Genomic DNA, 23,643 nt, shown 5'->3' on the forward strand with positions numbered 1-23,643 from the left:
TCACGCAAAAGCTTAGAAATTCAAGCGTAGTGTATCACAAAACCAAGAACCCATTCGGAGCTAAAATTTGTATGAATATTAGTTTTCAGCCGCTCTTATACATCATTTAAGTAAAATCTCAGGAAGATCAATAGTTTTGTAGTTCGAATTTTAGTGACGTCATGTGAAAACCAGCTATAGTAAAAATTTCTAAGGCGACTAGGGTAACATTTTGAAACGAAACACTTCCAAAGTGCTCATATTTTTGTTAATTAAAATTAGTACCTTAAAAGTTTCTGCGATTTTCAACTGCTGAACAAAACATAAATATATTTTTCTTAAAAAAATCACCGACTAAAATATCAAAACTAAAGCAAATATACGTGAAAACAGACAGAATATGATATGAAACAACAAGAATGTTTATAATTACATCAACATTTCTGAAGTTTGTCACCTTACTTTAAAGTTAAGCGATGGAATCAAAAAGACGGTAGAAGATTGAAACAAGTTTTGACACAGACAAATATATGTGTACGTGATTGTTAGTTGTGGCATGGTTTGGGCTTTAGTGATACACTTCAAATAACTGTCTGACAGAATACTGACTCCGTTTTCAGGACTGACTTCCTCAGGGAGGATCTTACTTAGTACTATTGTCCCGAACAGTTGCTACTCAAAAGAACTTTGATTAATTTTTATGTTCTTTTAGACGTCGTGGTACGCCACTTTTGCCGTGTTTTCACGAGAGAGGTTTACTACGGTTACTCCGTACTGAGGTTTAGTATACGGTTTCGAGTTCAATTTGGAATTAATTTGCAGGAGTGAGCTTTTTGAAAAACTCACAAGTGCGAATTAATTACAAACTGAGCGAGAAAAACCGTATGATTACTTATTAATAACATAAACATGCAAAAATTCGCTCGGAAGAAGTGGCGGAAGACCTTTCTTGAAGCCATTTTTTCTCATTCGAGAAAACTTTTTTTAAAGTTTCCGCACAAAATTTTCCTCCCCATTTTACGTAATATCATTGGCTTTGAAAATTTCCTATTGTCTTTCAGCCAATCATAATCCAGACTTACGATGTGTAATTTGCACTGGTGTTACACTTTTGCACCGGTGTTACACTTTTTGCACTGGTGTTACACTTGAGCTGCACTGTTCTCAATCAATCAGAATCGAGTCATTTTTTCGTGTATATTATTAGTAACTAAACCGCAGTTATTAGAGAACCTGTTAACAGGAAACTAATTAACTAAAGTAGGCTGCATACAACCTGGCCGGACGGTTTGAGGTTTTCTCCGAAAGCAAGTGCTGCAATGTTGCTCAGAAACTATTGGAAAATTATAAAATTTGACTTTACCCCAATGCCGAACGCAGATCGTTGTCAATTTGCTTGCGGTGATGTGAGCCAAACTCTCCATAAATGTACAGCTTTGTAGATGAATAGTGGAAAGAAAATTTTGATATCTCGCTGAACCTCTTCCTCTTCCTCTTCAAACGGCATCTGCCACGGAGCCCGGGCTACGTAAATGTTCACCGGTACTTCTTCTTATTCGGGGCCGCTTTAAATTCTAACATTTGCTTTTCTTCTCCGTAGACCTCAATTATGATTTTTTTCTCTCTCTCTCTCTATTTGTGGTAGGTCTTCTTCTAATTGCGCCTGCCTGTACACTGCTACTAAGCTACTGAGCTTCTAACAGAAAGGAAACGCTTACGGCACTTGACAATGAACGGCAAACAGCAGTCCGCGATTTCTTTGCCTAAACCTGAGTTTATTTAGCTCTTTTTGCCCGTTGACTTGAAACCTACTTACATTAGGAGAAATCTTTGTCTATTTTTCCCTTTTTTGCGCGCTGCACGCGTCAACACTTGCTGCCAAGCTATCGCGACAAAGTCTGCTGTCCAGTTGGCTTTTCCTCGGTTACCGTCGGTTACTGAGCTAAGCCATGCCTGATGAGGCGTTCAACTGTCGACAAACCTAGGTTGGCTTAGCTTACTTTTGATTTTGCCACCGTTTACCGAGGTTTGCTACTGTGTTTACACGATTACAAATTTCACTTCGGTAAAGTTAAAACAAAACCAAGATAAACATCTCTCGAGAAAAAACGGGCTTTGTAATGTTTGTCGGCTTCCACTTTGACTCATTTCATTTTTGGAAATTATAAACTTGCGGTGACACAAATCAAGCGGTGATTTCAAAGCCTTTTTCTTTCAAGGAACTCGACCTCCCCAGTAGAGAAGTTTTAAAATACAGCTCACGACAATTATCTGTGTACGTTCTCCGCTCGGCAGAAACCTTAAGGTGGCTCCGTAGAGTATTTACGAACACCCTCCCTATAGAGCGCGGGTTAGAAAAGGAAACTTTTCTCTTAAAGCTTTCCCTGTAGAGATTATTTTTTGGTTCTCAATTTCTGGATTAAGGCCGGTACCATGGCAGCATCTCATCTAATGGCAGGCAGATATACTCCTCATTTCGGCCTAAACGCCTTAACATTTATACTTTTCTTGGTGAAATTTTTTCATACTTTGCCACATCATGAAAATGATATTTTCTGTCATTGTGAATTGGTAAAAAGTCAAGGTTATTCACACGGTTTTTCCAATATTCTGTAATTTGTCATTCTTCTAAATATATTAGATTAGCTCTGACAGATTTTAACAAAAATAGAGTATTTTATAGGAATTTATGTTGTTACAACTGAGCCAAATTTAGAACAAATTAACCGAAGGAAACGCGAGAAAATTAACTGTCAGTTTTGCTTTTTGTGCTCATGTGGGCGAGTTGTCTCGCCTCAGCAGGTTGGGTAACCTTGGTTGGGACAACTTTTCTTCATATAAACGCTTTGACGCGCCTAAACGGGACAACTCTCTGCGTGGCGAGTGTCACGTAATGCCTAGATTTTGGATTCTAAAGCAGAAATTCATATCAAAGAAGTGAAAGTTAACCCAGCAAAACCCACTGTGATCGAATGACCGAGGGAAACTCAAAGAAAGAGGAATATTTGCACATTTGATTATTCAATATGGGTCATGAATAATCATGCAGGGTCAACTTTGACTTGGTCTACAGGGACAACGTTTTCACATGTAAACGCTCGCTAAAGTTACCTTGGGGGTGGAGTTGTCTCGGGTACCCAAGACTATATAACTGGGGGCTAACTTTTGTTTTTCTCAACGCGTCACCAATAACAATAGATATGAATTAATTTACTACTTATAACTACTGAATATTTACGAGCAAGAAATGTATTTAGTAAGGTTAACTGAATTGCTTTAGCATGCACATACATGCATGCAAACTTTCATCTCCGTCTCTAAGTAATGTCCGGTTGCGAGGATTTTGATCATTATAAGAATTACATTTTAAGAGTAATTCTAGAGCTGAAAATGCGAACTAATGAATTTACTACCTTTTGCCGCGAGTTTGAAAAACAAAACAAGTTGACAATGAAAACTAATGAACCCGGATGTTTTGATAAAGGCAAAAAAAATTTTGTTGAATGAAACATCTACTGCGCGACACGCAATTCTTTATTTGAAAGTGAAGTTCTCCCAATGACGCAAGCAAATTCTCGCAAGGTCACATATCCTGCTCGATTACTCTCCCGTTGAAAGAAATTCTTTTTTATCTTTGTTTGAGACCGTGATAGCCTAAGATGTTGACGTGTTTTACATGTATTAAAAATAAAGCACAAAATTAAACGCACTAGTAATTAATTATAACAGAAACACGAATTTCAAACTTAAAATGTGTATACTTTTAACTGATTTAACTTACCAAACTTTTTTAATCCTTAGGTTCAAACATTGTACCACGAAAAAAATCACCCTTTTCTGCAGCTGGCCTTCCAAAGAAATTATATACTGATATATATATAAAAAAACCATTAAGCAACGGCGAAAATGCTTTATAATAATAAAGTGATAACCTTTGCGAAATCCATTACTGTACTTCTTATCATGATGCATTCGTCCTTGGTTGTCACCTTACATCAAAATTATTGTCTTGAAATGGACGGAACAACTGCAAATTATTGTGTTCATATGGGTTCATATCAACTGACTGTACTTGGCGTGCAATTGAATCTTGTGTCAACATGATAATTGAAGGATAATTCTCTCTGCGCAGAGTACAACAAATTTACATACCTATCTCATTCGGCACGAGCGAAAGTTCTCTTCCGCCTACGAGGTTGGAAGTTCGGTTTGTCTTGAATGTTGTAAGGGGTGTTATCAGGTTACGCAGTGGCAGTGTAAATACTATCCTTCGTTATCCACAAAAAGGAAATTTTCATCATGCAGGTAAATGCACCTTTTGGTACTATTGTCTTAATTTTTTACGCTTATTTTAGTCTATTCTTCCCTAAATCTGCAAGCCATCCAGACTGATGAAATGCATTTCGTCGCTGGGAGGCCGACAAAGTCTTGTTTTACTGTCTCAGACGCCAGCCATGACTTAATATACTGACGGCTTAAAAATATTTATCGCGATCTATAAAAGAAGCTGAAAAAACCATCAGTGAAAGCTCAATTACGTATTTAAAGAATCGCTTTGGTTTCTTCTGAAAGTAATATTTCAGCCGGGTGCGACAAACACAGAATGCAGACGTACAGAAATCCCCAGGCTTCATTCCATTTCATATCGTGTCATCATTACTGTTATCGAGAGCTTAACATTATCAGGCTAACCTAAGCGTTATTTAGGCTACCTGTAACCTGATACACTTTTTCGTAAGAATGTTTCCTTAAAAGAAAATTGAGGCTGAAATTGGCGAAATCTTAAGAATATGGTTAAAATGCACCCGGGGCTGAGATTTTGCCATGATCATTTCTTTTTTTTTTTTCTTTTGCATTTTGGCGGAAAATAAAAAGTGATAAAATCACATAATGATTTTAAATGAACCATATCTTACAATTGAAAAGTTGGTTGAATTCTTTCCTCTTTCTAACAAAACTAGCTAACACACCGATAAAAACTAGCACTAGACAGACGATTTTATTTCTGGTTACATTCGTTATATTGACCTGGAATATATGTGCTATACTCTCTGTAATCTAGGAATGTACAGAGAAAATATGTTCAGTCTAAAGTTGGCAGGAAAATAGGAATATCTAGCCTGGGTGTGAAAAATATCCATTATTATAAAACGAAAAAGAGGAGTGACCGAGGTTTAAGTCTGCAGATCTGCATTACCAAGAAAAAAATGGAAAGGGAACAGGTGTATTTTTTCCCAAGTATATGCTCATTTTAATTTTGATTATTTCATCAGCTGGAGTATGCGAAATTTCTCCTTGAAATTGCTTGTTTTCTTTTATTAAAACGATTTTATAAAAGCAGGACTACTTGAGTAGCTCCATTTTCTCTTGATAGTTCGATCTTATGAGTAAGCTCCGTTGAAACTGATTGGTCAGTTTAGCTGTGATGGTACAAACTGTTACACACATGCCTTTTAAGTTTAATTTCCCAACAGTTATTCCTCAGTTTTAGTAAGTTTCGATCTGTCCATTGTTAGTGAAATAAAATCGATCTTTTTGAAATCCGTCCGTCGGTTTTGTTCATGTCAACTGCGGATTACTTTTATTTCGAATGGCAAAAAAACAATATCCCAAATAAATAAATAAAATATCATAAATAACCCATACTTTTTTCATTTATTTATTGATTTTTATTTCATCATTAAATTTAGGAGCTTTTTGGGAAAAGAAAAGTTTCTCTCCCATGAGCAAATTAAAGCTCTAATACTGTCTTTATAAAAATCTTATAGCGGTTATGCGGTTTGTAAACTGGTTACTGCGAGTTTAGATAATTTGCGGCATCGTAATTTGCATGCAGCATCATGTTAGGTTATTTATCAACACGAATTTTTAAGTACAAGGATAATTAAAACGCTTGGGAAACAAACTCCAAAATTTTCAGCCCTTAAATTCAACGAAGAAAAAAAACAGGCAATGAAGAAGGCTTGCCAAGATTAATCTTATCTTTTTAAAAGGATGCATTATATTGACAGCAAAAAGCACTCTACCGTAATATAAAATCCTGGAATACAATCATATAAAAAATAGAATTTATAAATATGGCTGATTATTTGTCAAATCAGTATGGCATGTTTTAAAGCAATTGTACCTTAGTTTTAAAAAACAAAACGGCGGCCATTTCTGTGGTGCAGCGAGTGAAAAAGTAAACATTTCAATAAGGCTCATCTGTCTAAGTTTATCCAAAAAAGTAAAAGAGTTTTAAGAAAAACTGCGTGGGGTTTAAATGGATTAATAAATGAACTCGAATGCTTGAACGCTTCAGGGATAAACTTTTGAGGTAATCTCTGAATCAGCTAGATCGATTAAAGTCGTTTATGAGGGAATATTTACCTCGTGTTACGGGCAAACATGAACATGGGTGTGAAGTGATATTTGATAATACCGATTTGAAATTGTGTTATTACTCATGCGCAGTATGGCGCATGAGTTAAGGATTGGGCTCCGTTTCTCCGTTTTGGTGTCACATTTGTGCATGCAAATTTATGCCTGCATATATTTATCACGGTCTTTGAAGCTCCGTCCGCCGTATTGGATTCTTCAAGAAGGCGCCGTTTTCTTTTTGCAAACGTTGTGGTTTTTCCCCAGTTTGATGCGTTGTGAAAGTACCTATCAGTACTTTAGTTCGTTGTTAAGATTCTGAACTGGCATGTGAGCATGCATGAACAGCAAGAAAGTGTTTCTGGAGAGGTGAGCCATTGTTTATGTCGATCGCCATCTTACAATATGACAAGTATCAAATTTATTAGGGTTTTGAAGATTCAAGGACATATTACGAAGAATCATTTACTAAGGACGTGCTCTGTAGTCTTAATCTTTTGGTCAAAAAATGCTTCCTGTTCGTGTAAATAAACGTGTTCAACAAAACGGGCAGGTAATAGGCCACGTTCGATATATATCAATATTCTAGCATGTCTCGGAGGATTTCAGGACAAAATTTTCAAGTTTCTTTTGTCCCTCGAATCCCAAAAGATACTTGGTTACAAAGAAATCATTTTGAAAGGAAAATAAATGCTATAACTTGACGTTTCAACATTATCTTGTCGCCATTATCAAATGCAGATTAAAGTCGTTCAGTTCAGTTATAGTTATATACTAGCTTAGGTGTTAGGAAGGAATGCACCAAAAGTTCGAGTAACAAGTGGACTAAAACATTTTACCGAGATTATTGGAAACTTCTGTGCGACTCTTTTAAATATCTTCTCAAAAGAAATCATTTCTAACAACATCAAATGTAGAAAATAAATTTTGAAGTAATATATGAAACACTTGAAAGTACTGGTGAAATGAAACTGATGATGAAATTGTACCTGTGTTTTAACTGACAATTCCTCTGAACTTTGAAATTTACTTGCTCGAGGTCCCATGAGAAAGTGTTTTTGGTGTTATTTCAGACAACGGTTCATATCTTTAGCTTTCAGAAAATGCAAAAAGGACTGTAATATACTTAAAGTTATTCTGGTACAAGGTTAATTGTGTCCATTAAAAACTGAAATTGCTCGAGTCAAAAAGAATGTGACGAGCAATGTCAGGTAATAAAACATTTGTGTGTGTTAAGTTTTTTTTTCTTTCTTTCTTTCTTTTTCTGCTTCTTGGTTAGTCTAGTACACCCTGTATTTTGTATCAATTATTGAAACCTATTACATTTTTAGCAACATGTGTAAGGATATCTATATAGTAATATTTTAATTCTCGCAAATATGGCATTGCATGATACAACTTACAAAAAACGCCAGGTGCCTATTGAGAAGTACCGTTATTTTATCAAGTTTCAAGTGTACTTTAAAATCAAATTACAAATATAATAGAAATAAGGCAAAGCTGATATTTCTTACAATGGCCCAGTACTGGAACATATTCCTAACAACCAACATAAACAAGTCTAACACTTGAACAAAAAATGCCTAAAGGGATTTAGTTCAGAATTGCTATGAAAAAAGATACTTCATCCAATTCACAATTCTGATCGTTTGTTAATTCTCTATTTATAATTTTTCGGCTCGGCTTGCTTTGTTATTCGCCTGGCGATATCCTTGTAATAAAGATGGCATATTGCGTTACAGCATTTATCTTCTCTCCTGCGTCTTAATTTTCCATATCTCAGATCTATGATGCACTTTTTTCAAATTAGCATTTCTCCCATATCATTTCTAGTTGTCAGATGGCAAACGTTTTCAAATTGCTTGTCTTACTAAGTACGCATTGCGTATCTATTTTATACGACTTGTATTCTCTTGCGCATGAGTATAGGCTACTTGGAGCCTCTTCTTTCAAAAGGATTCAAAATATCACTGGCCTAAGCGACTTTGGACTCTTTGCATGGTCTTAAAGATTTCAGTGGCATAATTCGGCATTGCATTATCTAACCATTTAATACAACGTATGTAATGGACTTTGCGCGCTGCGGGTTATTTGATATCGTTTCAGCACACAGCAAAAGATACGATGTATTTCGTAAGTCAGGCTATCGATGGCGTCACTTTTTCACCGCAAAAAAAAAAAAAAACGCTAGGAAAGTTTTGAATGACTTGAAATTTGTTGTCCTTCGGGAAAATCTTCTGCAAATAATTATAATTATTCCAAAACTCGATTAAAAACCTTCATTAGAATTTTTACATCAAAAGCAAAACAACACATGTCTTTTAGAAGACACACAGAGCACTTAATTGTGTGGGACATCGATCTTAAAATGCCAGCAGGGAAATTGATATCTACGCGAAGTCATGAATTACTCTCTTTTTCAGTTCCGCATAATCTTGTCATTATCTAGATCAGTTTAGTTTGTCAATTGATACAAATATAAAAAAGGGTGTCTTCCTACAATAAAACATTATTGAATTTTCCGCGGTACTTCTTTCTCATACTCCGCGTGTAGTATCAATTTTAAATCACCATGATAATAGACGTTGTATTTACATATCTGATCATGATTTAAATTGCTAAATAGTGATAATTCACTACTCGACTGGTTTTATCAACAGGCTGCGGTGGGGTTACACTCAATTAACGCTGTGTTGAAGGCTACTGCGAGCTGACTGAACTTCAAATATACCAACTTGACTATACCACGAGGTAAGATGATACTTTGTTTACAAGCCAAAAACACATTTTAATAGAAAGTTTCTAATGGTTTTTGTGGGAAACACAAGTACAAGAAATGATTGCCCCTTTGGCGATCTGCTCCGATTCTTGAGCGACTAGCTACAGTGTTTACTATTAGTAATTATATAGAAAACATGTACCGTGTTTCTATCGAGTTTTAGAAACACGTGTCGAAATTCGGGAGAACGAGAACACGAGACGACAGGCGAGTGTTTTCATAGCTTTTTACACCACGTCCGATGATGAAAACGGAGTTAAAGGTAGTTAAAAGTCTCAGTTTGCATGTAAATATTTTAAACTCTTGTTTTAAACCAATAACTTGGAAGTATGTAAAGAGCTGAGATAACCATCACATCAGAAAACCCTCTTGTCAGAATTTGTCTCTTTTGGTGAGAAAAGAGAACTCTGAAGCTTTTTCCATACAGCTGCACATAACACATCCTAAAATATCGTAATATTTCCAAAATAATTTTTCTCGTTTCCCGACCAAGTTTGGCCTTTTTTTTTCATGAACGTGATGAGCCATAAGTTATGTACGTCATTAGGAAAATCACTCAAAGCTTGCAGCTTGAAATTCATTTGCCAATCGGCAAAACATCGAGACCTTTTCATTTTCGATTTCAGATGACATCCTAGTGGGACTAGACCACAGGTGTAATCACAGATTATTCAACGATCTTGGACATTCTGCTCAATTTCGGGGGAGTGTCAAAAAGTTTAAATTTTAATATCGCCAACAAGCTCCACTAGTATTAATGAGTCCTTTAATCTTTCCTTAAAAACAGTCTCTTCCAAAATCCTCCTCTCAGAAAACACATCGTGTTTTCAACATTCATTTCCGGACATACGCCCTAAGCAACAAACACGTCAAAATTACTTTCCTCGTCAAACTCAGAGTCAATATTTAAGTTGAAATATCCCTTACTCGATGTTTTTGGTTTATTCCCCCTTTTAGGACTCTTTTAAAAATCGAAATATTCAAGCTTTGCTAGTATTAATGACATCTCTAGTTATTTATTAAAACAACGGTCTGTTCGAACACCATTCTCCCACTAACATCGTGTTTACAACAATCATTTCAAGACATATGTCCTGTGCGACAAACACATCAAAAACGCTTGGCTAGTCAAAATCAAAATTAATAGTTTCGTGAAAATATCCATCACTCAATGCTTTTGGTTTGTTCTGCCTTTTTAAGAGTCTTTCTACAGCAACCCAAATATACACGCCTTGCAGGCAGCCATAGCTTACAAGACGAAGTTGGAGTCTAACATTAAAAATGGTTTCCAATATGATATTTTACAGGTTCATATTATTGCCTTAGGCGAAACTGAAATGAAAACATTAAATGGCAACAGTCGAAAAACTTGTCTGCAGCCTTCCAAATGATGAAGGAAAAGCGAAAAAAGGAGTAAAACGGCATTTCTTGCTAAAACCTAAAAGCCGAGTGAAAAAGGCCCGGTATTTACACAGAACTTGAATCTGACGGTGGAAAAGATAAATGGATCCATCTTACACCGTCAGGGCCGCAACAAGGACACTTCTTTTTTGTTTGCGAATCCATATAACTAATAAACTTGTTTTACTCTTTGATTATTTATGAATGTCGGTTTTGTTACGTCTGTCGTCTCCTTTGTGCATGCACAGATGTATAATAATAAAACCACTTATGATGAGTGCGGACCCGCACAGTGCCCTTCAGTTAAAGAGTTCTTTGGACTCTTAACAATATACAATCAAGTGTTAATTTAAAACTGAAGAAAAGAAAAGGGTGAGGTGATCCAAAGCACCTTTGACGTGGGTTATACTCAAGACCTACAGATTTAACAGAGCTGCTGACGCGCGGCCAACAATAATTCTTGTTGTCATATTTCACTCGTTCTTATTCCTGCCTCAGGCGAAAATGAAATGAAACTAAATGAAAATGTCAACAATAGAAAAACATGTCTCCAAGGTTCCAACTGATAAAGTTCTCAGTTTTACTGCTGCTTAAATTGAAAACTAAAGAAATTATACGTGGCACGCCAATGTTACTTTGGCATCGGAATGATTATGATAATTATGATATAGATGCCCTGAGGAAGGTTTCGACGAACAATCGGGGAAAAAATGGCAGAAACTCAGCGCTCCACTGGACGAGAAACTGATGACCAAAAGGCATGGATAAAGTTCGGCCATTTGTCGGTCTCCTTGTACCGGATGTCGTTATGAATCTTAAACAACAACTGGACGAGGCTGAAATTGATGTAAAGAATTATTAAAATTTATCGAGGACCGAGGTGTGCATAAATTTTCCAAAAATATGACGGCCGCCTGTCTCAAGTCGGCGCCGCCTAAGACAGGTGCTTCTTGGGATGAGATAAAAACAGTAGCTCAAGGAGACCCGTGGAGGCTGGGGCAGTTTTCCCGCTGTTTTCTTCGCGTGACAATGCATTTCTAACTCGTCGAGCTACAGCGTATAAACGTAGGTTTCTGTGACTCTTTGCTAGCATTGTGGGTAGGGCATACGACTTGGTAAGTAGCAGCGAGTTTGTTTTTGAATATTTTTGAGTTCGATATTTTACGCAAAGAAAATTTTCTTACAATAACATTTTAACAAATCGTCTTAATACTTTCTGTTATAGACCTTAGCACTTTGCTTTTATCATCTCGTTTTCATGATAGCAAACTATATCGTTTTTAGTGACTAGTCAACGCAGTTTAGTACTTATCATTATTTCTTAATATTTTGTTATCATTTGACTACCTGCCTCGCAATCTAGATCTTCTCTCGGGAACGTTCCTTGCACACATAACGTGTCTTTATGCCTCGCTTATATCCCTGATCTTTTCACAATCATGGAACACAGCTACAAGTTTTTCAAAGAACTTCTGATAGAGAAGCTAAAGCCGGAAAAATGCATAATGCCAATTGAAGGAAAAGCTAAACTCTTTATGTTGAAATATGAATTTTCTAATACAGTTCTATTTTGGCGAAACAAAAAACCAGTGTAGCTGGAAGTAATATTTCTCTGGATTTTATATTTGGTTGCTAATCGTCGCCGAGTAAGCATTAATTTTTTTAATTATTGTTTTAAAAACGTGGTTAACCATTTAATTGTTAATAAATTTTGACTAGCTTGTGGTCGGATTTGTGGCTAACTACCAGTTAATACATTGTTGCTTTGTCTGAGACTAAAAGATGATTTAACCTCTTGTTGTATTAGCCATGATCATGTCTAGTCATGGTGATATTTACGTGGATATCAAAATCATGCGTTTTGTAGCTTCTAAGCATATATTTGTACCACGGTAGTTTATAATGTCAAGAAACAGCCAATCAAAATCATCGGCGTATTGACCAGTGCGGTTTATAGACCTGTTAGGCCAAGAATCATCCCCCTCTTTCTTGCTCTGACCAATGCAGGTATTACATCGCTTTTGAGAAAGCTTCTCAGTCAAGCAAGCCTTACTGGTTTTCCTCAGTGACATGTTATCAGATTATCTAGCCATTCTATTCCTTTCCAGTCGAACTTGAAACTTAGCTTTACCTTCACATTCACCAGGTAAACAGCTCGTATATTTTACTATATCTGAGTATTAAGAGGTGTGAGGCATCGAAGTAGTTATAGCTTAGCCTCGAAAATTACTACTCGGACATTCTCCTGTCTGCCGTATGAGCAGTTGATTGTTTTTAAGTAGACATGCAACTACAGCCTCCGTGGCTGGAAGATTTCATTGCCACAGTGCTGGAGTATGGATGTGACCCGAAATAGTGACTGATTTAATATCTTCCCGGTTTTGTCCTCTAGTAGTGGTTTTCGTTGTTGCCGGAGAACCTAATGCACATCTTGCAAAATTCTTATGGAGCTAACTTGGCGTAAACACTGTATTGTGAGTCTGACCCTGCGTTTCACAGGTGGTTCAGTGGACTCAAAAAGTACACATAACGTTATTTTATTGTAACAACCACTGAGAACACAGACGTCTTCTGGATCACTACCTTTAAATTTTTCTACCGTGAAGATAAGCTCTTGAATAGTCCGAATAGTGAGGGCAATACAGAGTTTTTCGTAACCTAAGAGGGCTTGTTTTAGAGTCTTTGTGTTTTAGGGGTTGATTAATTTAGCCAAGTTTTCTCTTTTCATGTATATTTACAGTCTGCACCTCAAACCAAGTCGTGTGCTCTTTTACGATGCGCAGTGAATCAGCTTTTATTAGGTCACTTTGACTCGTTTACGTCTGTTTTTATTTTTGCAAGTGCCGGGTGAAAAAAAGGCGAACGGCGAATTATATTCGGCGAGATCATGAATCAGTATGCAAAAAAAGATTAAATCTGTCCTGGCGAGCAGGTTTAACCTCGTGGAACTATAATATTATCATTGTTTGATTTACTGGTGCAAGCTAGAAGGACCTGCATCTAAGAGCATAAGAATGTAAGCAGAAATTAACTCGTTACCAAGAAATTTCAAGATACCATCAAATATACAACATGGTAATAAGGTCAGCTGATAAGGTCAGGTAGTCTGAGCTACGTTTTACCTCCAACGGAAGCACATTCCGTACCCACGTTCACAGATACGAACCTTACGTTCAAGATACAGATAAGGCCATTGACAAATAAGATAACCTTCAATTACTAAGATTTCAAAATTCCACGCGCCAAGCACTGGTTGTTGACTTGCCTTTTAGCTGAGCCGATACTTACACCTCGAAGACATATAAACCAATACTTCCGTGCTAAAGCGTTTTTGAGTTTCTCGTGAAAAAAGAAATATCTAAAAAAAAAATTTAAGAGGGTCCTTGGCTAAGTTCCCGATTTGACAATACTATCTACCCCCGCCCCTTCCACGCTCCCAATCAATTCAAATTACAGTATCGATTAGAAAGGAAGGAATCGTGATGATAAATCTTGAAATTAGAAGACCATAGAAAGAAACCAGACACAATTTGTTTAACTGAATATGTCGATTGAAACCAAAACTGTATTATGGAAATAAAAATAAAGTACATGAAAATGGGGACAGAATTTGGTGGGCAATATGTTTTCAAACCCGTCACTGTTATTCCTTGGACTTTACCAAATACATTAGAGCATTGGATTTAACGAACAAAAAAGAGCATTGAACTTCACGAAAAAGAAGAATATTGTTTTAAAAAAAATTGTATGTGTGTATGCACGTAGACGGAAAATGAGAAGCCGTGATTATAAAAATTCAAGGAATTCTCTAGTAGAAGCAAATCGAGTATTTTAGCCCCAAATAACCTTTCCTATAAATTCTTATTAGACACTGATTCTTGTTAAATGATTTCAAATAAACTCGCCCTGCACAACTTTCTAGAACATTCTCAGACAGTCAAAGAAGACTACGATTATATTAAGGAAACAAGCTATTCCAGAAGTCCCTTAATTATAATCCGATTAAACTGCATATTTAAAACTGTAGAGGTCAGCGATATATTCATTTGTTTTAGGTGCAAGGTAAGAAAATGTTTTTACTGTGTATTATCCGAAACACAATAGCTTTTTTTATTATTATTTTTATTATTATTTTTTTTTTTACACACGCAATTAATAACAGACTATTTAAATAGTCAGCGATTAGGCTAAAAGAAGAAAATGTGTCAATTTACAAAACAATAGTTTTGTATTAAGCTTATGCAAGAACGTCACAAGCATTTTTTCCTCTGCTATTTCATTAGCCGATAACAAGCAGCTAATAACTTCTGCAAGTCAATCAAACTTTTATGTACTTTAACCGACGCATGCTTTGTTAATAACTCCCCACGCACAAGGGTCAGCTTCCGATTTTTACTAGAAGAATCTTGAGAGAGATTCCTACTGTACATAGACTGCGACCAAGCAATAAGATCGAACGTGCCAAAAGATCTAAAAACATCTCATCAGCTTAACACTCGGAAAAGAAATTACACTTTGCGTGAAGGACAACTTGACAGTGTGCCCGACTGAATAATACAAGAGAGATTTCGCTGACTGAGTCGTGGCGACGTGCACTTTGGTGAGATTCAGTTTAAAGCAATGCCTGTTTGCTAAACCGTTTTAGTTCAAAAACATGATTTATCGTCTAATACATTTTAGACAACAGTAGTAGAAGAGAATTAGTCAGTTCACTAGTAATCATAAGTGTAATGTTTGTTTATGAGCGTGGGTTGCTGTATCCTGATCAATGTCGATCCTGAAATATTAGCCAAAAAGGACTCCGTCTGTGTGGAACTTATGTACTGATCAATGATTACGGCCCAGCAAACGCCAGTAATACCGGCTGTTTCTTAACTGGGTACTTTAGAAATGTTGAAATCAAATTAATTTTTAACACCCATTTATTTACGTCCAGTGGAGGATCTTCTTGATATCATTTATATTCAAATGACGATGTTCATGTTTAAGAACTCAACCTTAACACTTAAATCGTTTAATGTGGGTTTTTCAGTCTAACGAATTCACTCCTTTTAATGGCGCAATCTGTGTATCGGTGTATATTAAAAGCAACATTGCCAATTTAAGTGAATAATATCTAGTTTTAGAAAGACTATAGTGTGGTAAATTGTTTTCGCACGCAACAAGCTGCAACAATTATCAACTCGCTCCCTATTGCCATCAATCTGGTCGCCAGCTGTAGCTTAAAAATTGATGCCTGCTGCAAATTTGGACGATTTAATCAAAACATTTATTCCATTTCTCGTTCTTTGACTAACAATGCTATAAAGTAATACTAGTGTTTGCGTTAATGGAAGATATCGGAGAATCGCAAGAAAAGCCGATTACTTCGTTACCATTTGTGAGCTGAGGCCAGTTGGTTAATTATTTTAAATGTTGTGCTGTATCGTATTGGATCATTCTCTTTCATAAGAGTAACGACAAGTTCCGGTTTTTGACCAAGCCTCAAGAATACCTGTACAGTTTAACCCGGGTGTTTAGTAACCTCGGATGAGAGCTACTGTTGACATAACATTTTAACACACGTTGAGGAAAAATAAATATAAAGATTGCATCCCGACAACGGCTAATTATGTAGTGTCTAGTGACGTTTTCCAGTATAGAACTGAACTGGAAAGATTCTATTCGTATTGTAGAAGTAAGCAAATCTCTGGCCTAAATTGTGAAGTCGTGCAAAATTGGAGAAATGAAACAAAATGAAAACAACCAAAATAATCGACGGAAAGTTTTAACCGAACATTTAGTACAAGTATCCCCAAGAAGAAGAAGAAGAAGAAGAAGTAGTAGTAGTTTCGTGGACATCACTTCGTTTTTTTGTTTTGTTTTTTTTAACTTTTTGGTTTGGAGCTCTGCTTTATTTATTCTTAGCTTAGTAATGAAAACCACAGGCTACTCCTCTTCGCTATTTGCGGGTAATTTTACGAACACTGAAGCCCTTCCTGCGGAAATACATTCTGTAAACTTAATCTGACCTTAAAGTGCCACTGAAACGAAATTTTCGTAGTCTCTTTTTTTATCCCAATCTATAGTTTCAAACGTGCTGAAAGTAATGGTGAACTTTATTTCTGCCATATCCCAACAGAAAGTGCTTTTTTTAGATGTTGAAATCGACTTTTTGGAGCAAAACTGTGTCCGGGCTCTGGAACCGAGTTTAAGGACCTTGTGACGTCACTGGTTGTATTCACGCAAGAAGCGCTATAGATTCTCTCTTGTTTTCACTTGAGTTATTCAAGTTTATTCTTCATATTGTCGATACCTACTAGTTTTCTACCTTGTAATTTCTGTCCAGCCTTGACAGGAAATACACATCATAAACGTTGGAGGGCGCCAGAGAGTGTAGATTCACCAGAATAAATGCTACAGATTATAACAGCTCAGTATACTTTTCGAACATCTTGAGTACTCGATTGGAGATTTCGAAGACGAGTGTGGAAACTTTTATATCACGTCCTGAAGCCTAAACACGATATTTCGTCGTCTGTTTTCAGCCTGGTTCTGAAATTTGGATTCTCACGTTGATCTAAGGTCTATTAACAAGGTTCGAATATATCCTCGGCAACTTTACTGCATTAAAAGCCGTAAGCGCATCAGCCATCCGCACAATCACGAAGTTATTAACGGTCCACAAGCTTTGAGTCGAGTACTTCTTTGCACACTGAGGGCATCTTTTTATGATACTAATAAGTGAGAGTTCTTGTGGTAGACAAAATGTATCTTTGAAAATTGTGATCCGCAGCAGGGTTTGCTTTATCGCCGCATACGTATCAGTGTAAACAAAGCGGGAATTTCGCTTCTCTTTTACACGTATCTCCCAATTGCAATATTTCACGGCCGATGGATTACTTTGAGTTCTTTAGCACATGCTTATGTCTATGATCTTCATTTAATAATATCCAAGTTCAAAACAATTCGTTAAAACGTCACTAGTTTACACTCCTTTCGAAGGTTCATTAAACAGAATTTGAACTAATTTGCATATATGACCTTTCGCCGCCGACATTGTCACGCTTTCTCTCGTTTCCTGAAAACATACCTGTAGGGTCATGGCAGCTTAGTTTACCTTTATAGTTTAAATTCGCTCCCTCATATAAAAGAAGAGGGTTTCTTAAATTGCTGCTGTTGTGATAACTTGCAGGATGTAGCAGATACAACTGGACTAAAGGTCACTGTGGCACAATCTCGTCCGCCGTGAAACTCACAAAGCGTCCGGTTTCCTCGAAGCGAAGCAACTCGAAAACTCGAAGCGTTGTTGCTGCGATTCGTGCAGCAGCAGTCCGGATAATATTTTCAAAAGCCGCTTTCTCTTGTTTTCATGTCTTTTTTACTTTGTGAGTGTAGATATTGTTTAACTGAGTGCTGGCATTTCACCAAGAGTCCCGATCATTTTGCGATCTAAGAACTCCCACTCGTTTGCTTGCTTACATAAAATATCCTGCAAATATCCAATTAAATAGACTGGAAAGCCCCAGGATCGACTCTCGACCTCTTCATGTCTAAGGCTACTGTGATTATCTGCTTTACAGCTCTGAGATGTCCTTAAGATGTTTTTTGGGGGGCTTCGAACAGTAATCTCTTCTCCCATAATCACTCTAAATTTTCAGCGCAGCATGAGAGTAATACAACCAGTGACGTCACTAGGCTGTTTTGGCCGCGCCAAAATGGCCGCCAATTTTGGGCTTAACCAGCCAACTTCAAACGGCTGAAAAAGCAGTTTTCGCTTACCGCATGCGAAAAAAAAGTCTGCAGTGTTTCCAAGTAAGGTTGAAACTCTATTACTAAGCAAAAATCTCACATACAAAAATTTCGTTTCAGTGGCACTTTAACATTGCCGCCTTCAGTTGTCATGAAGATAACTTTAATTGCACATTTTTATTTCGAGCCGGCGTAGATAGTTTAGCGAGCATTAGATTTTATTTCAGCAAACAATGAATCAAAGTCGAATTGGTTGTCTATGTTAACTTGACTCCTCCTTGACTCTGTGCCTTGTTGTCGAAGCTGAACTAAGACAACTAAGCACGATCAGTTACAAGTTGTTGACACTTATCAACTGTCGCAAAGGTATTTTCAAAGGTATTTCAATCAGTTCAGTTGAAATTGATAGTCCTCTTATTAATGCAAGCGAGTTATCACGCATGCTGAGCTGAGGAGGTCAGAGCAACACTTCATATGGATCTCGGTAATTTCTTTGTCAAAACGCTTTAGTCTCGTACTTGTGAGGTTCGGGCCGTGGTTACGCTTAACTCGTATCAGCGTTAGACAGTCAACTTCGCGGTCTGCCTTTGGACACCTTACTTCTGAGCCGCGCAATCCATTACGTCCCGATGACTTTTGTTCAGCTGTAACATGAACAGATCAAGGAGGGAGCAAGAAACTCGTACTGCCAACTTCACTTCTAGGGTAGCTTTAAATGCTTTTTTATCTCCACTGAAACTAAATTGTAGTCTGGTGAAAACATCTTTATGAGTGGATGAATGAATATCATATGTCATCAGATGGAATAAATAAATAAATATCTTTTGGGTAACTGCAGCCGGCCAATTGATATATCGTATATGGAAAAGTAAAAGTCCAAGGTCGTAAGACACCCAGAATAAATAACAAAAACAACGAGCGGAAACGGATTTGTTTTTAATCATTTCTTAAGTTCGCACTTTTGTAATGCTCATTTCATAATACTGATGTCACTTTTAGCCTTTCTTTCAACCATAAATTTTGACAAATATAAGGTAAGATAACCCCATTAACTTAGTTTGAAAACATTTTTCACAAGTGCCCTCTTCAGCGAATTGTGTGTTAAGTTGTCAAGTATCCAGTTCTTCCCTATTGATTATTGTAGCTGCTATTTATGTTTTAGTTATCAGCAACACGAACAGCGTAAGGCCTTGAGTTATAGAAGAAAGAAGAAAGGCAAATTAACTAACTGCCGTACTTGATCAACATGTCATCTTTATCAGTAATTACTACCTTTTCTTGGAGTAGAAAAGCGAGCACTTTTGGGCAACCGAAGTCCACAGTTCTTCATGGGTCTCATCGAGCCCGTGGAATTGAGTTTTAACTGTATTTTGGTATTTTAAAACCACTCAATCGCCACTTCTATTTTTGTTTTTATCAGAATGCAGATGTCGAACAGCACAGACAGTCCACTGCCTGATCTTTCACCAGACACCGAATACTCAGAGATACCAAGAACTCCTCTAGTAGTTACTCTGGCGTGTCTTTCATTTGGCACAGTCCTTGGTAACAGCATAGTATGCTTCGCAATCTATAACCATCCAGCTTTGCGTCATGTAACCTACATGTCAATCTTCAGCCTGGCAATCGCTGACTCTTTGGCAGGCCTGGTCGCCATGCCGAGCTATGTCTTTAAAAAGTTCACATGGGAGGAACCAATGCAGACGATCGTGTGCGACATATTTCGCTCTTCCTACTTTCTCACGGGTTACGCTTCTATTCTGAGTTTGTCTGTCATCAGTGTAGAGCGCCTGATCGCTATCAGAAATCCGCTGAACCATGTTACCATTGTCACTCGTCGTCGAGTCGCTCTGGCGCTATTGTTCGCCTGGATGGACGCCCTGATGGTTTCTTCCCTTCCTTTTGTCCCATGGGAATCAAACGAACCTTATCAGGAGTGCAACTACAGCCCGACCCACTGGTGGAGCATCATGGTTATTATATCCAACGTCATAGTTCCGTTTCTTGTGATCGTGATCTGCTATACCTACATGTACATCACGGCCCAGTCGCACATCAAGAAAATATCAAGTAATAGGAAAAACGTATCACACAACAGCGAACATTCTCGCAAAGATTACAAGGAACGCCGAGCAAATATCACCATCATGATTGTGATTGGCGTCTTTGTGGCCTGTTGGTTTCCATCCTGCTTTTACTACTTTTTACAAAAAACATGTCCGCAATGTTTCTCTGAATCGTTCCGTTCGAAGCAAAGCCTTGTCAATGTTTTGGTAAAGATCCTGACTTTTACATCGTCCTTTGTGAATCCATTAATTTATTGCTGGAGAAGTCGTGAGTTTAGAAGCGTGTTCCTGAAAATTTGCATTCGAAAGAAGCGAAGCTTTTCTGACTCGCTCTCCAGTTATTTCAACAGTTACATTTCACGACGGGGCAACGACGATCAAACGAAGTTGCAGTGTTCTACGACACAAGAAAAAGTGAACATTATCAAAACTAGCGACAGCAAAGACGGCATTGTTTAGATATAGTAGTCATACCTGTGTTAAAGTGTTTGACCGTATATGGAGAACGAGGGAGGAGTGGGCCGCTTAGTTAAAAATTTTTCCCCTGAAATGAAAGTTCTGTCGGGAAAAATTGCTTAAAACAGCACATTTGGTAAGCTTTCTTGCGCAAAAATACAGGGAATAATAGGTCATTGCATCCCGGAAACTACAAAACATCTTATATCGTCATAATAAACTCAACTACGTAGAGTTTGACAGGAACATTAAAATTCATCAAAATGCTTGTAAACATACAGCAAAAGCCAGGGAATCAAGAAGATAAGCGTGCCAAACGTTTACTCGAAGATCCAAAAAACGTACTCAAAATCAGTGTTGAGGATTATGATAAATAAAAATAAACTGTTCACAATGTTTAATTAAGCCCCATTTTTCTTAACAGAGAGAAAATTACTCTGACTGGCTGCGTTTCCCTCAGCATCCACATCACATTGCTTTGAAAATTATTTTGATTAATTAGTAATTGTTACGACGAACGCCTGCTCCTTACTATTTTGAGTAATTTAGCCTTAATAACTAGATTTCTCAAGCTAGTGTGAAAAATAATTGCTGCATGTTCGTTGTTATTGCTGAAAAAATCAAATCGTTATTGCTAGACCTCCGACAATCTTAGAATCTTTTTAAACCCGTTGAGTTTAGAATTCTGCTGAATTCGGTATCAGAGCTTCCTAAAATTATGGATTAAAAACGAGTTAATATTTCAACTGATGGATAAATTTATGCAAGTTGCTGTGGTAATCAATTTAACTGGCTTTACGTGCACAAAGAACGCAGAACAGGAATTCAAGGGCTTCCGCAGATCTGGTGATAAATTTGAATCTCGTTCGACGCTCCAGCCTTCGTAAGCTGTTGATAAATTTTCACGATTTTACTTTAGTAAAGCCAATACCAATTCAGTTGAAATCGATTTATTAGGTGAAATAAAAATAAACAAATTACCCGCTTTGCAGAAATGCGCCCTTCGTAATGAAAAAAGAGCGAAAAAACAGAGACCTTCAATTTTGTTAACAACGTACTGATTATCTATAATCAGTCCAGTTTTGGAGTATTAACTCCTAACATTGCATTGCCTTTTTTTCTGGAATGAGTAATAGAAAAATGAGTTAGATTAAAGCGCTTCGGAAAATCGTAAATGAAGATATCCGTGGTTACAAATGAATGTCCGCCTCTATTTCGCAAGATTTATAAAAAGATAAACAACAGGAATGTAAGGAGTGCATTTTAAGTTCACTGCTTGATGGTATTAAACCCAATTTGGACTGAATATAAGTTTTTCACGGGCTCAGTTTCTTCTGTTAATTCCGTAAACGAAGGCTTCAATATTGATGATAAAAGAACGAAAGTTGATAAAAATTTAATCGGCAAAGGATAGCTTTATTGAATTTAAAGTTAACAATATCTCCAAAATTGAGAGTTTGGAGTTCGGTAGAAAGTAGAAATGTCGACATTTACAAACGAATTCAAGAACACGTAATGAATATGCGTATATGTTTCACCTGTTGGAAGCATGTATCGTATTTCTGAACACGGTTCGTGTTGGTCACATCATGACAGCTCTCTAGGCCGTCATGTAAATGCCGCGTCACGCAAAAGCTTAGAAATTCAAGCGTAGTGTATCACAAAACCAAGAACCCATTCGGAGCTAAAATTTGTATGAATATTAGTTTTCAGCCGCTCTTATACATCATTTAAGTAAAATCTCAGGAAGATCAATAGTTTTGTAGTTCAAATTGTAGTGACGTCATGTGAAAACCAGCTATAGTAAAAATTTCTAAGGCGACTAGGGTAACATTTTGAAACGAAACACTTCCAAAGTTCTCATATTTTTGTTAATTAAAGTTAGTACCTTAAAAATTTCTGCGATTTTCAACTGCTGAACAAAACATAAATATATTTGTTTTTAAAAAAATCACCGACTAAAATATCAAAACTAAAGCAAATATACGTGAAAACAGACACAATATGATATGAAACAACTAGAATGTTTATAATTACTTCAACATTTCTGAAGTTTGTCACCTTACTTTAAAGTTAAGCGATGGAATCAAAAAGACGGTAGAAGATTGAAACAAGTTTTGACACAGACAAATGTGTGTGTACGTGATTGTTAATTGTGGTTTGGGCTTTAGTGATACACTTCAAATAACTGTCTGACAGAATACTGACTCCGTTTTCAGGACTGACTTCCTCAGGGAGGATCTTACTTAGTACTATTGTCCCGAACAGTTGGTACTCAAAAGAACTTTGATTAATTTTTGTGTTCTTTTAGACGTCGTGGTGCGCCACTTTTGCCGTGTTTTCACGAGGGAGGTTTACTACGGTTACTCCTTACTGAGGTTTAGTATACAGTTTCGAGTTCAATTTGGAATTAATTTGCAGGAGTGAGTTTTTCAAAAAGCTGCAATTGCACGAGCCGCTTCGGCGAGTGTAATTTCAGCTTTTTGAAAAACTCACAAGTGCGAATTAGTTACAAACTGAGCGAGAAAAACCGTATGATTACTTATTAATAATATAAATATGCAAAAATTCGCTCGGAGGAAGTGGCGGAAGACCTTTCTTGAAGCCATTTTTTCTCATTCGAGAAAACTTTTTTTAAAGTTTCCGCACAAAATTTTCCTCCTCATTTTACGTAATATCATTGGCTTCGAAAATTTCCTATTATCTTTCAGCCAATCATAATCCAGACTTACGATGTGTAATTTGCACTGGTGTTACACTTTTGCACCGGTGTTACACTTTTTGCACTGGTGTTACACTTGAGCTGCACTGTTCTCAACCAATCAGAATCGAGTAATTTTTTCATGTATATTATTAGTAACTAAACCGCAGTTA

At 36.9% G+C, this 23,643-nt stretch overlaps 1 protein-coding gene across 2 annotated transcripts in view; it reads left to right on the forward strand.

Annotated features, from left to right (window-relative positions):
- The window catches only part of LOC145466732 (histamine H2 receptor-like), a 115,138-nt gene extending 93,439 nt beyond the window's left edge, over positions 1-21,699 (forward strand). For both annotated transcript variants that reach the window (XM_081450440.1, XM_081450441.1), the window contains exons 3-4: positions 8,997-9,087; positions 19,668-21,699. In XM_081450440.1, the coding sequence (XP_081306566.1) occupies positions 19,669-20,772 (1,104 nt within the window). In that variant the 5' untranslated portion in view covers positions 8,997-9,087; position 19,668 and the 3' untranslated portion in view covers positions 20,773-21,699. The remainder of the gene's footprint in view (positions 1-8,996; positions 9,088-19,667) is intronic.
- Positions 21,700-23,643: the final 1,944 nt, after the last annotated feature.

Source organism: Orbicella franksi, chromosome 13 (assembly GCF_964199315.1).
Source record: "Orbicella franksi chromosome 13, jaOrbFran1.1, whole genome shotgun sequence".
Classification (NCBI taxonomy): Eukaryota; Metazoa; Cnidaria; class Anthozoa; order Scleractinia; family Merulinidae; genus Orbicella; species Orbicella franksi.